Raw genomic sequence first — 16,363 nt, 5'->3', positions numbered from 1 at the left:
TTTGGTTATGCTGACTTTATTAAATGTGCTTATTAGTCTGTGAACTTTTCTATTATGTTTGTTTTCTAAGTGTCTTCTCTTGTCAAGAGTAAATAATGGCAATTTTACCTTCTTTGTAATCCTTACACATTTTATTAACTTTTATTGCCAGCTTTCATTGCCTAATACCTCTAATACTCTAGATATCAAAGAGAGATTTTTTAAAAATCTGCTCCTGGTTCTGATGTGTGCAATAGGATAGCTATCTTTTCTCACATTGAGGAAGTTTCTTTTTATTACAAGTTAGATAATAGATTTTTTTAAAATTAAGACCACTTTCTAAGTTTTGGAGCAGTTTTTTACAAAGCTAAAAATACTCTCACACTATGATTCAGAAAATGTATTCCTAAGTGTTGACCCAAATTAGTGGATAACTTATATCCACACAAAAACCTGTATGGATATTTACAGTAGCATTATTCATAATTGTCCCAAATGGGAAGCAACCGAGATATCCTTCAATAAGTAATAGATAAACCATAGTATATCCATAAAATGGAGTGTTAATTCAGCATTCAAGATATCAAGCTATGAAAAGACATGGAGGAAACTTAAGGGCCTCTTACTAAGTGAAAGAAGCTGGTCTGAAAAAAAAAACTATATATATTTGCAATTATATAACATTATAGGATGGGTAAAACTATAGAGGCATTAAATAGATCAGTATTTTCCAGGGGTTCATGAGCAGGAGAGGAGAGATTATTAGTTGGAACACAGTGCATTTGTTTAGGTCTATAGAACTATGCTGTATGACATGGTAATTGTGAATATATGGATTAACATATTTATCAGAACCCATAGAACTATGTGATACAGTGTGAACCCTAGTATAACTATGGACTTTAGCTAAGAATAAATGTCAGTATTATAATAAGTATTATAACAAATATTATCAGTATTATAACAAGTGTACCAAACTAATGCAAGATGTTAATTATAGAAGAAACTGGATCAGGGGATGGAGGGAAGAGGCTGTGGGGGAACTCTCTGTACTTTCTCTGCATTTTTTTTGTAAAGTTAAAATGTTCTAAAACTGAAGTCTATTTCTTTTTACATGGGGGAATATGGATTTATTTTTTTCTTTTTTTATTACATACCTATCTAAATTTTATTGTATTCTCTTTTGTAAATCTGTGTTTTATAATAAAAAATCATACATATGTAATAGAAACACTTGTGCCTAGTCTATCCTCAATATTCTCAAAATTATGCTTTAATTCTCTTGCCATAGGTAGAGAAATTTAATAAATGTATTAGTAATTGTTGATTTGTGATTGTTTATCCCCAGCCTCTTCCTCTTGGATTTTTATCAGGCCATAGAAATTTTAAGGAAAACAGTGGAATTTTTGCAATAATTGGCATCTTAACCATGGTTCCTAATTACTTGCTTTATATTTTTCCTTTAAGTCATAAAAGACTCAATGCAGTAAAAACTAACATTCATGTTTTCATGAGGAATTTGAGGCAAAGTTAAGTACGATACCAGTGAATACATAACTAGTAAATGATAAGCCAACATGAAACACAACTCTACTTCACCTAGTTTCACAAATGACAATTCACTATGTTTCAAACCTTCTTTTCTTCATTTTAACTCCATATCCAGCCCCCTCTCTCTTCACTCAGTTTTTCCACTCAAGGATACATCTCTAGGAATGAGACTTCCAAGAATGAGTTAGACTATTCTTCCAGTAATGAAACAGGCGTCTGAGACCATGGTCTAATAGAATGGGTAATGCCAATCTTCAGTGCCCCATCTCATTCCTCATTGAGTCTGGAATGGTTGATGTTGATAAGCATATGAATCCTGTAATGTCTGTGGATCCTCCTCTCATCTTATCCCCACTCTACTCCCTTCTGTTCCCTTCTGTCTGTTGGACTCATTATCATATGTAAAACCCCAAGGTTTGAGATTCATTACACTGAACATACATTATGTCAGTGACTTGGAGGCCCAAGAACCAAAACAGATTCTGAACCTGTTGTTCAATAGAGAACTCCCAGAAAACCAACCTTCTCTAGGTTTACCAGAAGAGGACTAGGCCCAGCAACAGGAATGACCACAGATGCTTGAAATGAGACCAAGCCCTAGGGAGACTGGGCTTTTCTGATTAATTCTAAAGCTTATAAGATACACTCAACATTAAGACACTTCAGGATGGAAGAACTGAACATATTCCCTGGAACTTCCCTCTCCCCACAAAGAACTGGTTCAGACACTGAAAATTCCACTACAATCATTCAAAATATTTTATTGTATGTTTAAAAAAACAGTTTGGAGAAACTCTAAGCAATTAGTACACAGGATGGTGTCTCTATGCAATGTTCAGAATGTTCCATTGCAGAGATAGAATCCTATGGGATTCATTCCAGAGGAATTGCATTGTGCCAATGTAAAAATAGGAAATAGAGGGAAGGGGCAGTAGACAAGGAAGCCCAGCAGGCTGTTAGAATACAGAGAGGTGGAGGAAAGCCATCACAGTCTTGAAATTTAGGGCTGATTATGGCTCTTTTCACAGAGGTGAACACTGGTATCATCAGCTTTGAAAAGCTAGTAAAGCAGAAACTTCTTCACTGATCTTCTAAGAAGGGTCATCACCTAGAGGAGGACACAAATAGTTATTAAGGAGCTTAAGATGGGTAAATTTGAGCTCTTTCCTTTGGATTTCTTCATCTTCCCTCTTTATCATTTGACTTTGGGAAAGTCCTTTGATATTCTTCTAGCCTCTAGTAGATATGACATTTCCAATGCCAGCTGTCAACACCACTTTGAGCATGAAGTACCAACCATGCTTCACCTTATTTTCGATGTTCTGATAGCACTTTTAAGACAGGAGGATCAAAAACAGGCATTGGCTTCTGAGACAGTTCCATTTCTTTCAGTGATTCTACCTAAGCCCAAGGGTGCCAGGCTTTGGAAAATGCTCCTGTACTGAAGCCCTACCTTAAGAAAAATAATCCAGAAGGTTCCTAAATATTGAAGCTTACTCTCCTAAATACCAGGATGTTGTATTATAATGCAAAACAATGACCTGAGGTGCTGAAAATTATTTTTAAGACTGTGGGTATGACCTAGGAGCAAATTTATGAAAAGAGATGACAGGTCCTGAAGCTTTGGGATACTAGATGATGCCTATGTCTGGTTTGTTCTAGCAAAGAGAAACCAAGAGATACAGCTTCTCTGATCCTCCTTCCTAAGGTATCACTCATGCTTTTCCCTGTTTTCTTCTTTCCCAAGTCTCCAAAGATGTCCTTCTGACCATGCCTGACCTACCTCCACTTGTCTCACAGGGGCCCTCGGCGTTCTCCTGTATGGCTTTTTTGCGTGCCCTTGATGATGAAGATGGTCCCCATGATGATGCCCACTAGACCCACAACCAGGCCCAGGGCACACACCACATTCTCTTTAGTTTCTGGTAGTGGAGTTTGCTCTTCAAACGCTGGGGCAAAATAAAACAGAGTAAATGGTAATGCATGTGGTAGGGAACAGCATTTAGGGTTAAATGTAGTCAATAGAATAGTTATGAATAGTTTAAAGAAGAGAAAGAATGAGGTGTTGGTGGAATTGCAGATTAAAAAGTTGAGGAAGTTGGGTAATAGAAGAACACAAGGGTGTGAAGAGTAGCAGATATTATGATACGCTCTGAGTTCTAAATGTCCAGACGTAAGCATCATAGGGGGAAACTTAAAGAGGACTGAAGGACATTCCATACCCCAATGTTTGAGAAGAGGTCTCTCCAAACCCAAGTGGTCCACCTCGCAGTCATAGAAGTCTTCATTGGAGGGCAAGAAAGGGAGATAGTGGAATTTGCGGAAAAGTTGGTCTTTTCTGGGTAGGAAGACTGTCTCTGATACTCCTGTGGTGACAGGCTGTCCATTTTTAAGCCATCTGACATTGACCACTGGAGGGGAGAACTTGTCGATGAAACAAATCAGGACATTGGGCTCTCCCAGTTCTACAGGGCCACTGGAGAGCACCGTCACTTCTGGAGGCACTGGGGGGACACAGAACAGAAATTAGCCTTTATTCCTTAGGCTTGCTCCTCTCTCTCCCCCAATGGTACAAATTTACCTAATGACTCTAAACCCAATCAGTTGAAATTGTGCCCTGAGAAGTCTGGGCCACAATCTCAAGAAACCTGGCTCTGATGCTCTGGAGCCAACATTCAGGCATAAGATAAGATCTTCAAGGATATCATCCCTGGCTCCCCCACAATGGACAGTGAGTTCATGAGTGGCCATGGATAATAGAGACAAGATTTGAGCACATCAAGAAAGGCACAAACTCAAAATTTTGGGGTCCATGGCAAGAGAATTTGGGGTTTGCTTATGGTTAGGGTAAGGCCTCTGGGAGGGAAAGTCACAATACATGACAAATCACTTGAAGTATCTATGTTAAAGCTATGGATCCCTACACCCAGGAGCGCAGCAGAGAGAAGAGAAGGGAGTGGTACCATTGGAGTCCCAAGTGTTGTTGGAGCGCTTCATCATGATGTCTAGATTGGCTTTGTCCACAGCTAGATTGGCCAATGCACCCTGAGCCTCAAAGCTGGCAAATTGTCCGAATTCTTTAAGCCTCCAGACCGTCTCCTTAATTTTCGAATCCACATGGAAAATCTCATCACCGTCAAAGTCAAACATAAACTCTCCTAATTCATCAGGGTGCAGATAAAATTCTGCCTGGATGATGGTATGGTCCTCTGAAATGCAGAAAAGAGAGTTAAGGAGGGAATCAGGATGGGGAGATGAAGAAGATATATGCATGTGAGCAGGAGGTGATGGAGACAGACTGAGCTAAATGGAATAGAGGAAGACAGAATGAGTGACAAGGTAAGGACGAGGTGACAGACAGCCAAACTGAACAAAGCTGGGAGGGAAGAGATGAGGAGACACTGTTAGAGAGGTGGACTGAAGGAGATGACAGCTGAAAGTCCAGCCTCTTATGAAGCTATTAATTGACTCCACTTGACTAGCTGGGAAATATTTTCTTTTCAGAAATACAGCATCAGCTCCTAAGAGAGGAGCTGCTACAGTTTACCCAGGTATCAAATATTCTTGGGCCAGAATTCCAGAGCATCTTTTTCTCCCAACACTGTACTAAGAAATATTGTTTGAAAGGTTAAGTTCTGAAATACGAAATCAAACAAAATCTTGAATTAGTGGGTTGGGGAATATAGTTCAGTGGTAGGAGTGTTTGCCTAGCACATGCAAGGCCCTGGGTTCAAAACTCAGCACTGCAAAATAGGGGGGAAACAAAAACCAAGAACCCCTGAAATATTGTTCAATTACTTACCTAGTGATCTACAACAGATTTTTCTATCAAATTATGTGTAATTATTCAATTACACTTCTGCTGTGATTTTGATTCTACTGTGAGTATTTTTAAGATTAAATAAGAGGAGCTTAAGTAATTTCTTAGAGTGTCTTCAAACCTCTAACAAGCATGCTTCACATTTTAAGGTCAGAAACTTCTCTGTATTTAAGGACCAGACCCATGGAAAATACAACTAGGGCCTGAGGCACCCATAAAATTAAGATTTAGATCTTGCACTATTGTACAGCACCTACCTCCCTGACTGCAAACCCACACCATGAATAGCTCTTTGGGAAGGATAATGATCTGAATTGAACTTAGTAATCTGACCTTTATCTTAATATTCCTTATATTGGAATGGTCATTATGGGTCATTATTATGATTGATATTAAGAATAACCAACACCAAGGGAATAAAAAGAAAAGCTATAGTTGGAGAGTATGCAGCCTCCAAAATATGTGAAACTGAAAGGAAAGTGTTTCTGTATTCAGGTTCAGAGAAAGGGAAATTTTAATGTTTGGCTGTATATTAATAAACCTAGGAATCTATTTAGCATTTGTATCTATGCACCAACAACTATATTCTGACTACCATTTTCCAACCCAGAAGAAGTCTCTACTTTTCCAGGTAAGCATGACAATATAGGGCTCTTTCTGGGCAGTAGAAACCTACAATGCCATTATGTCTCTGGTATCTGGGTTATTCCTTTGCTCATTTCCATTCCAAGTGCAACCCTCCATACGGCCACTCTGGGTGAAGAAGAATACTTTCCCACAACATATATTTACAATAATACAAATATTTGTTCTGGATATGGCAGAAAATAATATCAGACTCTCTACTTGTTCATTTGTCTATGCTCTTGGAAATATTACTAAGTAACAGTGACCACAGACAATGTAAGGATGTACTATAGCACAGAAGGAGGTGGGTAGCTGTCACTGTCCCAAGAAACAGTAAATTAAATGCAATATATATCAGCACATCTGTCCCCTTTCTTGGATAGATGTATTTTGGTGACTTTTCTTTTTAGTGATCTTCAGTACAATGCCTGTGCTCAAAATATGGTGACAGGATTTACCTGCCAAAAATTATGATGTATTCAGCTAAGAACTGTGCTAATAATCTCTCATTTTTTTCTCATTTAATTCTAACAAAATTATGTGATGTTTCCAATATTTGAATTTTACCAAGATTCCCCAAAGAAAAATTAAAGCCCAGAAATGTTAAATGTTAATGCCTATCAGAAAAATATCTCCCCCGCACCCCCTATAAGTTTGGCTTTTATCATATTAGTGGTATTAATTAATGTGCAACTGTTTTGATCCTACAAACTAAATTTGACTTACTTCAATTTATGATGAGGGAAGAGTTCAACCAAACTATATTTTATGCTTTGAGATTCAGACCCTCATATACCTGTCACACTTCTCTTTCACTCCAAAGATTGCCTTGCAAATACCCACAGTTCATTTCTCCAAAGCTTCACTGTCTGCTATCCTCAGTTTTGATTTTTCTTAGCACCTACCTTTGATAGCCCATGATTCCTGAGGGCTCATCAGGACAGCCATGAAGAAAAATCCTAACACCATGACTTCGTTTCTGGCCATTTTCTTTTAGAGTGCTTTGATTGGGGGTCAATAGAGCTCACAAGTGAGGCAGAAGAGACAAGAATAAAAGAACACAAGATTAAAATTCAAATTAGTTGAGCTTTAGCCAATCAGAAAAATATTTTGTGATGACACATCTGTTGCTAGGAGAAGACTCTTGTAAAGGGTCCAGGACAAGAGATAGTAGTTCATTGGGGGGGGGGGGGATAAGACACTTCTTAAACAAGCAACAAAAATATCCAAGTTTTTGAGAATGTTGGTCAATCACCCACACACTCTTCCATCCTAACCCAAGTTTTAGAAAAGGGTTTTACCTGAAGAAAAGAATCAATAGAAATAAGCTAAAAACTCTAGGCTGTGACAACAGGGGAGTTTTTTTAATATGTTTTTAATTGTCAATGGACCTGTATTTATTTATCTGTGGTGCTGAGAATCAAACCCAGTGCCTCACACATGCTAGGCAAGTGCTTTACCACTGAGCCACTACCCCAGCCCCAACCTCACAATGAATCATCTAAATAGAGAATGCCTGGATTTGGGCAGTACAGGGTGACCGAGCTTTACTTAAGAAGCTCCTTATGGCTTCATGCTTCTCTTTTCAATGTCCTAGATCACAGAATGACCAACTCAGACCGAGATCTTGAGGTCACTGGCATTATGTTATATTTAGAGGACATTGGAAAAGAAATTCTTGAGTTTCAACACTTCCAAAGATTGAGAGGAAAAGAAAGCTACACCTTTAGTAGTGGTTAACAGAGACAATGGGCTGTGAAGAGAGGAACTTCTCCCAGTTTCTGCCAGACTGGAGAGATTCTGTAGAGAGAATCTGACCTGGGAGACACAGGTCAATGAATGAATTGGGCAGTTTATTCTACTAGGCACTCAGGGTAACAGCCCAGAGGAGATATTGCCATGTCTTAAGATTATGAAAGCTCTTCTCCTGTCATATGACTATTAAACTTCTGATGCAAAGAATATATTTTGATGTTCTCCATAGAGAATACTGAAAGTTAAATGACTCTGAATCTCCTGTTTCTGAAAATATAGTGCAATGGAAAGAAAATGTTAAGTTACACCTAGAAAGGACTGAAATTCCAATATTTCCAAGGAAGAACAGGCTGGCAGTGACATCCCATCAGGTGGTGAGTCTTTCATTTAACCTCAGTCATGACATGTTTGTTTAGGGTAGATGCTGTGCTGAGATCTTATCCTGACCTGCAGCTTCCCTCACACATCAGGAGGGCATCACTGATTTTCTGATCACACCCAAGGGCTTTCAACATCCTGTATTATTGACTCCTAGATCACTAAGAGGAGACCCATAGCACAGTCCTGCCCTAAAATAGTTCGGGTATCCATCTCTCACTAGATGAGAGTTCTGCAGTGTCAGTCTCTGCTGAGAATCTGGTTCTATGATTTAGGCTTGTTGTTTCCTCTTTCAGAGAGCAAAGCTAACTTGTATAATTTTTCTGTGTACCCTGTGCTGGCTGCCATCATGCCTTGTCCTTAAAAGGTGCTTAATAAATACATGGTAGATTCAAAGACACTTTACATGTCATAAAGCCCCTTCATCCCAAGGTATTACTTAGCAACTTATGATTTTGTTTAGTCCTAATCCACTGATTGGTTCTGCTCATGAGATTACCAAATTTGAGAGACTTCAAAAACAACTTTCAGTTCCCCTCCTCTGTGATTCAAGAGAAGTTCCTATATGGACGCTACTCATGGTTTCCTGTTCTCCCAAATTCTAGTTTCCTGTGTGTTTGAGGGGATTTCTGAGGTCACCTGAGTGATCTCTTTGTGGTGACGGTAAGTGGTGAGGAACACTGTCATTCAGGATTGTCCTGCTGTACCCATAGACACTCCAAACAGAATTGAATCTATTATAAAGAAGTACACCTTGAAACTGTTGGGGAGTCTGGAAGAGCAACAGTGAGTGCACTTTCAGCTTTAAAAGAGGTTAGGGGGGCTGTGATTGTGGCTCAGTGACTGAGCACTTGCCTCATGCATGTGAGGCCCTGGGTTTAATCCTCAGCACCACATAAAAAAAAATAAAAATAAAAAATAAAAAAATGCCCTCATTTGAAAAAAAATAATAAAAAACTAAAAGAGGTTAGGAACCTGTGGGAAGCCCCCCTACCATCTCGGTTCCTCTAGAGCTCTCAGGGAGTGGAATGTCTGCTGTGGTTGTCACTCATGTCTGCTGCTGCCAAAATTCATGTCCTTGAAACCCTGGGTCCTCTGTGTGACGTGGCACCACACAATGCGGAGTCTCACTGGAAAAGTGTATGTTCAGAAAATTTGGGTTGAGCTGAAGCAGGGAGATGTAATATCCTTCTTTTGTTCCTTAAGATACAAACATGACCATAGAAATAAATGGAAATTTTATTAAAAATTACTAAATGTCAATGCATATAATATCTGTATATCTTCTATCCATCTATCATCTCTTCACTATCTCACTCTGACCCTCCCATAGTATCAAATACTTAAGACCAGAGGAAATATTCTTGCAGAGTAATCGGTTAGAACTTGGGAATGAAGGATCTTCCACATTGAGCCCAGATCAAGTCTGGGACCTCAGTACTTTATATACTTGTGTAGTCTAAATTCTGAGAACCTTCATTTCCCCTTACAGCTTCCCTTTCCTGACCCCTTTCCCTTGGTACTCGGGTGCTTCATGGTGTTTTTCCCTACTGAGGACTTCCCCAGAGAAGTGCAGAGGTTATGTTACGTAAGCATTTCATTCCCAACTCACTACTCAAGAAATTCTGTGTCACTTCTCCACTTCCTAAAAGGTGGTAGAAGCTAATCTGCTGAAATAAATTATCCATCAGAATGGAAACCAGGAACTGATGGTATAAGCAAATATGCTAGGGTGGCTGGATGATGGGACTTCCTAGTGTGACCTGTATGAACAAAGAGCTCCATAGTGACTTGGTTCATCTTGAACCTGGGAGGATAACAGGTTAAAAAACTGATTCATTCTCTGTTCACCTCTACCTGAAACAATGTTTTAAAGATTCAAGTTCTATTCACACAGCCTTTCAGAGGTGTGAAGTGACACTTCTTTACTTGAGTAGCCTCTGTAAATAAGGAAATGCAGGAAAGAGAGGGAGAGAGAGAGAGAGAGAGAGAGAGAGAGAGAGAGAGAGAGAGAGAGAGAGAGAAACACTCTGAACATCTCAGGATATTTCCCTACAGAAATTCCCAATGTTCTTGTCTATTCTAAAATGCACAAGCTGAACCTTGTAACTGAGAGACTGTGAAGGAAAAGATTCACTTTATTTTTTTTTCTTTTTTTTTTTTTTTGGTTGTTCACCACATTACAAAGCTCTTGACATATCATATTTCATACATTAGATTGAAGTAGGTTATGAACTCCCAATTTTACCCCAAATGCAGATTGCAGAATCACATCGGTTACACATCCACAATTTTACATAATGCCCTATTAGTAATTGTTGTATTCTGCTACCTTTCCTATCCCCTAGAAGCCTTAGAGTAATTGCCTCCAACAGCTGCCCCCGTGCGTCCCTTCAACCTCTCGATCCTCTCACCCAGCACCTCCTCCTATTCTGCAGATGTTCTGCAACTTGTTTTCAGAGTTGCTTCCACTGTGTCTGTTATCTTTCCATTCCAAAGCCAGCGTAGACAGTTAAGATGCAGAAATTTCCAATGCAAAACTGTTTTCATTTTCCAAAAAAGTGCTTTCACCTTGACTCATCTTATGGCCTCTCTCCCAGAAATAGGGAAAGATTTTATGCAACCATTCAAATGAGACAGAGACCTGAAGTATTATGTCCTACTGCACAAATTCTAAATGTCGTAACCTCATCGAGGCCTGAATGGAGTTCAGATGTGTTCGAGTGCATATGCCTCTGTGTGTATGTGTAGGAAAAAGAGCTTAAACATCTCCTGTCCTAATCAATCTGATTTATATAATTTTAAATTTACTCACTAATCCTTTAATATTGGTTGGTCATAGTTTATGTTTAATATTTGTGTTCTGAGGATATCTGAAGCAAACTGATATAACTGCTATATTGGATAAACACTACATAATATTCTTAATTAAATTGGTATTTTGCCTGTTATTGTCCCTTTACAAATTCTTGTTTAAAAGAACTATTTCCCTTGCCACTAGATAGGAATTATAGCATACTATATGAACAATTTGTTCAATTTTAAATAACATACTATCCTATTACTTCCTTAAGTTGCACAAATAAACCTCAATTCAGCAATTAGATTGTTAGTACTATGTAAGAATCAGAAGTTCCAACTTGATTTAATATAAATCTTTTTTTCATTGTTTACAGTTTTATTATGAAGTATATTACAAAGGAAAAGTGATAGGGTGAGAGACTTTGGTGGGGAGGGAGTTGTAGTTTCCAGCCCTCTCTGGGTGTGCTGGCCTCTGCTCTGTAGGGAACTGCCATATTCACATACCCTGGAAGCTCTCTGAACATAGTCTCTTTTTTTTAATTCTATGGATTGAACCCTGGGGTACTCTACCACTAAGCTACCTCCCTTTTAATTTTTTTTATCTTGAAACAGAGTCTTGCTAAATTGCCCAGGCTGGCCTCAATCTTGCAATCCTCCTGCCTCAGCCTTCATGAGCTGGGATTAAGGTGTATAACACTGCACTTGGCTAGTTTTGACGTTACTGGTGACTGAACCTATGTCAGGCAAGTACTCCACACTGAACTACATTCCCAGCCCTTTATAAATAATTTTTGACACAGGTTCTCACTAAGTGGCCCACGATAGTTTCAAATCTACCTCTTCTCCTGCCTTAGCCTCTGAGAAGCAAGAATTGAGGGGTGTACCACATCAAGTTCCCTGTGGATTTTTATGGAGACTTCTTTGCGTAGACATGATTACTAACAGACTGGGTGGGGAAACCCAGCCAGGCTGGTCTGTTCAGCAGCTTTTCTCCCTTGAGGATATGAGTAAGGATCCCTCTAGAATGAGGGTTTAAGACCTACTCTTCCAACAGGTAGGTCAGAGAATTTCTTTTTCTTTGTGATGCTGGGAATTGATCCCAAAACCTCAAGCATGCTAGTGCTAGACAAACGCTTTACCACTGACCTACACACTCAGGCCCCAGAGAATACTTGCTAAAGGCAGAGGAAGACTGAAGGGAGTTAGAAGCCATGAAGAGTAGACATAAACCAAAGGTGGTAGGAAGATATATATGTCTCATGGATGCTCATGAAACAGATGTTCTTTCCTTTGGTGCTTTCACTAAACACCTGTATATGAAATAATATGGACAAAAACCTACCACAGTAGCTTCCAAGAATTAAACCTCCAGGATGCTGAGAGACACTAAAGACTCACTCCCACCTCCCAGCAAAGGCTTTCCTCTCAAAGTCCCTGGCTTCTTGGCAGTCACCAGTAGGCCCTGGTTTGGGGGTGTATATTCAGGGCTGGGAAGGACCAGCAGAGTACCTAATTTTCTTTAGCAACTCTCAATTCCAAGCATAGGTTATCAAGGTCTGGAAAGGAGGAGAAGTCCCAGCTCTGGGGACTGTTCTCAGCTGTCCCCATTGTTGTCTGGCTGACTAGGTCAACAGAGGAACCCTGGGGATCCAGAGGCATACACCCCAAGGCCTCTTTTCTATGAAAAGTTCTCCTGCTATCTCCAGAGTGACACCCTACAGACCCAGTTTTCTTCTTTATAGAACAGTCAGTTTCCATCACCCATACTTATCTTCATCAACAGCAAAAATAAATAACTATTCCCCCTCGAGGGGCAGTAGCAATTCTGCATGGTCTGAAGGAGACAAAGAATGTGCTAGAAGGCCTCCAGTCCCGAGTCCCTGAGTAAGTCATCCTCATTGTCCTCTGATTCTTCTGAGGACTCAGATGCGCATTCTGATAAGTCATCTCCCATCTGCTGGAAACTTCCTGACTGTACATCCCATGGGTATTTGGCGGTCACCTTGAATTCAGCCATCTCATATCCAAAAAGCTTTAGGACACAAGCCTGCTCCAGGGTCAGCACATCACCCTTTGTGCACACCTGGTAGTCAGAGAGCAGGGTCACCACACCTCTCTTGAGTGAAATGGGCAGGCCCCGCTACCTCAGCTGTGGCTCCATGGAGTGGGGGAACTGCTCCTGGGGCCCTGGATCCAGACTCAGGGTGAAAGTTGCTTTATTGCCAGCAGAGGCAAGTCCATTTCTGTGTACTTTGTGAACCACTCATTCATCTCCTCCTTTGTATGGTCAGTAAAAAAAGACTAACTTCCCCCCTCAACTTCTTGCTCATCTGGTGCAGGCTGTCTCTATCCTTATCAGACAAGTTTCTACCCAAGACCCACCTCATCACTTTGTTTTCTCCAAAAAACATCGGCTATGTTTCCAGGTATTCCTGATGTCCTTAAGCTTACTGTTCCTCATGTTGGCCACAGAGAAAATGAAGAGGTACTTGTATATGTCCACACATTTCCAAATCTTTGGGACAATTGATGAGGTTCTGGAGTTCAAGGAGCAGCATGGGTAGGGCAACTGTGGCCGCAGAGGGAGGAAACCTGCTTTTTTTTTCTTTGCTAGCAGGGATTAAATCCTGGGGGACTTAATCACTGAGCAACATCCCCAGCCCTTTTTATTAATTTTTTATTTAAAGACAGATTCTCACTAAATTGCTTAGGGCCTTGCTAAGATGCTGAGGCTGGCTTTGAACTTGTTATCCTCCTGCCTCAACCTCCCAATTACAGATGTGTGCCACCATGCCTGGCTTCTAGGACTTTAATCTGGTGTCTCCTCACTGCCTTTTACTTGCACTAGAGATACTAATTATAGGAGAAGCCGAGCCATGGATTTAGACCCATGGTATTTCCCAGGCTTCTGACTTATCTGTGACCAACAATGGAATCAATCCTATGGTCCTGCTTTGTTCATTTATTGGTAATCTAGAAACATTTACCTGCACCAAGAAGATTACAGCTAAATGGAAATGTAAGGAGCCTTGTTATCTTCTGATAAAGGGAGGCAGCTTATTTGCACTGCTCTACCTGTATCGAAGGCCAAAGGCATCAGGAGGTGGAATTCCATTCTCTCTATATATATCAATTTATCTTTTGGTAGGAGGTATGAACTCAGGGGTGCTTAACCACTGAGTCATATCCCCAGCCCTTTTTATACTTTATTTTGAGACAGGGTCTCTCTAAGTTGTTTATGGCTTGCTAAATTGCTGAGCTGGTTTTGAACTCACAATCCTCCTGCCTCAGCCTCCTGAGCTGCTGGGATTACAGGTGTGTGCCACCAGGCCTGGTATTGAATTCCATTCTTAGGGAATGAAATCTCTGTCCAGCAGGAGACTGGCTGCTCTCTACCTGCTACACCCCAGGGTGAGCGGGTCAGAAGCAGTACAGATGGGTGAGTGCAGCCACTTGCACCTGCAGCTGGTAACTAGCTAGTCTTTTGACTTTGGGCAGGCAAACAAAACCTGGCTAAGCTTCAGTTGCCTAAACAACAAAACAGTAATAACATATTTTAGTTTCTAAATAACAGGAATGCTAGGAGGATGGTGTGAAACAATAAATGAGAAATAAATGAGACACTTGGCACAGCACTGGGCACATAGGAAGGGCTCAATCAAAGCCAGAAATCCTCACAATGGGAGTTTTTATTGGTACTGTTGATGCTAGTGAAAAAGGGGCTCAATCCTTTCCTCTTCTATCAGGTTCTGTTTCAGTTCCAAGCCTTTCTTGCTGGTTTTGGTTAAGGAAACTTTCTTGGGCTTGGATTTCAGCATCTCACTGAAGCCATGTGCAGTGGATGGCAGTGTGGCCCAATATGATTTAATAGAAATCTTTTTTCTGTTCCCCCAGTGAAAGTTTTTTTTTTTTTTTCAGACAAAAATGAGTTTGGTTCTCCTTCCTCTTCACATTATAGCTGCTCTTTGAGGCCCTGGCCTATCTGGGGTATGTTCAGGGAAAAGGAGGAAGATAAAATTAAAAACAGGAAGTGTCTTACTGGCAGTTAAATGTTTCTGTTCTCTGGGTCTGGATGATGCTCAGAGCAAAGCTTTTCTCTTGTGTAAGCTTTTGAAACCTTTCAGATTTCCTTACAGCTCATGTCTGGTGTATAGGAAACTCTGGAGCATATTTTGTGTCCAAAAGCTCTGGGAGTACAAACCATTACCAGTGCAGTCACCTTTTCCAGGATCCACCAACCAGGCCATGTGCCTTGCCTTCTGGATTTCCTGGGCAAGATAAGAAACTTGACTCCATTGCCCCAAACCACCCAACTTCATTTCAGGTAGAAGAAACTCTTGGTTCCCTTAGGAAACAGTTGAGTTAAATTTCAGGCAAGTTGAGATAACCCCTTTCCCACATACTTTGTGGGTAAAGGGTAAAATTCATAGAAAGAACAAACCTATTCAAGGATATCCTAAATATGATCCATGCAATACTCTCTGACCACCTTTTGTCAGTGGAGACAGAATAACAAAAACTTGTTTTCTCCATTATTTCGGGCATTCTGCAGAAAAAAGTAAAGAATAGTTTTCACAAGTTCATAAAAAGATATCTGTGCTAAGATACCCTTTAGTCAGGATAAAATTTGTGGAGTGTAGTTCTGAGAAATGACTCTAACCAGACAACAGTGCCAACAAACATATTCACTCCTGACATAATTTTTCTGGACTTATGCAGCATTGTTTAGAAATGGTTATATATTAAGCATGATCTATGTTTATTTATGAGTCTTGTGAGAACACCTGTATAGCAGCCTTTTTCTACATTTACTCTTTGTAAAGGGTATGTATACATTTGAAGATGAGAAGCTGAAATCATGAAGATTTTTAAAAATTTTTTAATATATTGGGTCAGCAGTCATCATTCAGGAGCTGCGTTCTAAACATGCAAAACACTTATTGTAGAGATTTTGAGAAGAGGTATGAGGATGAGAAGTTAGGAAATGGAGAAAGAATCACTAGAGCTTGCTGACTACTTAGATCAGAATGAGGAAGGGGGTAGAAATTATCCCAAAGTACTTAAGTAGTTAAGATTTCAAGTCTGAATGTCATGATGGAAAGAATGAAATTTTTACCCACAAATACAATCTGTGAAGAGAAAATGGCTCTTGTTCACTTTAGATATTGCATGGATCAAACAGAGAGTATAAGAGAAATTTGTTAAATGATCACAACAGAACAGAGGAGAACATGAGTTGGATAAACGGCATCTAAAGACTAGACCATTTCAAGATTTTGAATAATTACACAAGGAGTGGTCAATGCTGTAAAATATTTTTTAGAAAATAAAATAAAACAACAATAGAAAATATCTATTCTGGATTTCTGAAGTGACTTTTGAACTTTGAAACTTCTCAGGTAGAAAGAAATAGTCCAGAGGATTATTATTAGATTCATTGAAATTCTTCTT

General features: G+C 39.8%; 1 protein-coding gene and 1 pseudogene across 2 annotated transcripts; both read right to left on the bottom strand.

The window, feature by feature from the left end:
- Positions 1–2,271: 2,271 nt before the first annotated feature.
- LOC308650348 (mamu class II histocompatibility antigen, DR alpha chain) lies at positions 2,272–7,003 on the bottom strand. Its single transcript, XM_081296410.1, has 5 exons — positions 6,883–7,003; positions 4,494–4,739; positions 3,753–4,034; positions 3,314–3,479; positions 2,272–2,638 (listed from the first exon to the last, which is right to left on the bottom strand). Exons 1-4 carry the CDS (start codon positions 6,962–6,964, stop codon positions 3,325–3,327), a joined length of 765 nt encoding a protein of 254 aa, XP_081152536.1. The 5' UTR covers positions 6,965–7,003; the 3' UTR covers positions 2,272–2,638; positions 3,314–3,324.
- A 5,764-nt stretch (positions 7,004–12,767) lies between these two features.
- LOC308650388 (mRNA turnover protein 4 homolog) lies at positions 12,768–14,730 on the bottom strand (annotated as a pseudogene). Its single transcript has 2 exons — positions 14,647–14,730; positions 12,768–13,427 (listed from the first exon to the last, which is right to left on the bottom strand). The product of its transcript is annotated as an mRNA turnover protein 4 homolog (transcript).
- Positions 14,731–16,363: the final 1,633 nt, after the last annotated feature.

The sequence above is a fragment of the Spermophilus citellus genome (genome assembly GCF_964194105.1).
Source record: "Spermophilus citellus genome assembly, chromosome: 5".
Classification (NCBI taxonomy): Eukaryota; Metazoa; Chordata; class Mammalia; order Rodentia; family Sciuridae; genus Spermophilus; species Spermophilus citellus.
This window is presented reverse-complemented; position numbering and strand designations above follow the sequence as displayed.

Excerpts from the sequence above, each read along its gene's own strand:
- LOC308650348 (XM_081296410.1), bottom strand. The coding sequence starts at position 6,964 with ATGGCCAGAAACGAAGTCATGGTGTTAGGATTTTTCTTCATGGCTGTC. Across the intron at positions 4,740-6,882 it reads GGAATCATGGGCTATCAAAG|AGGACCATACCATCATCCAG; the intron begins GTAGGTGCTAAG and ends TCTGCATTTCAG. Across the intron at positions 4,035-4,493 it reads CAACACTTGGGACTCCAATG|TGCCTCCAGAAGTGACGGTG; the intron begins GTACCACTCCCT and ends GTGTCCCCCCAG.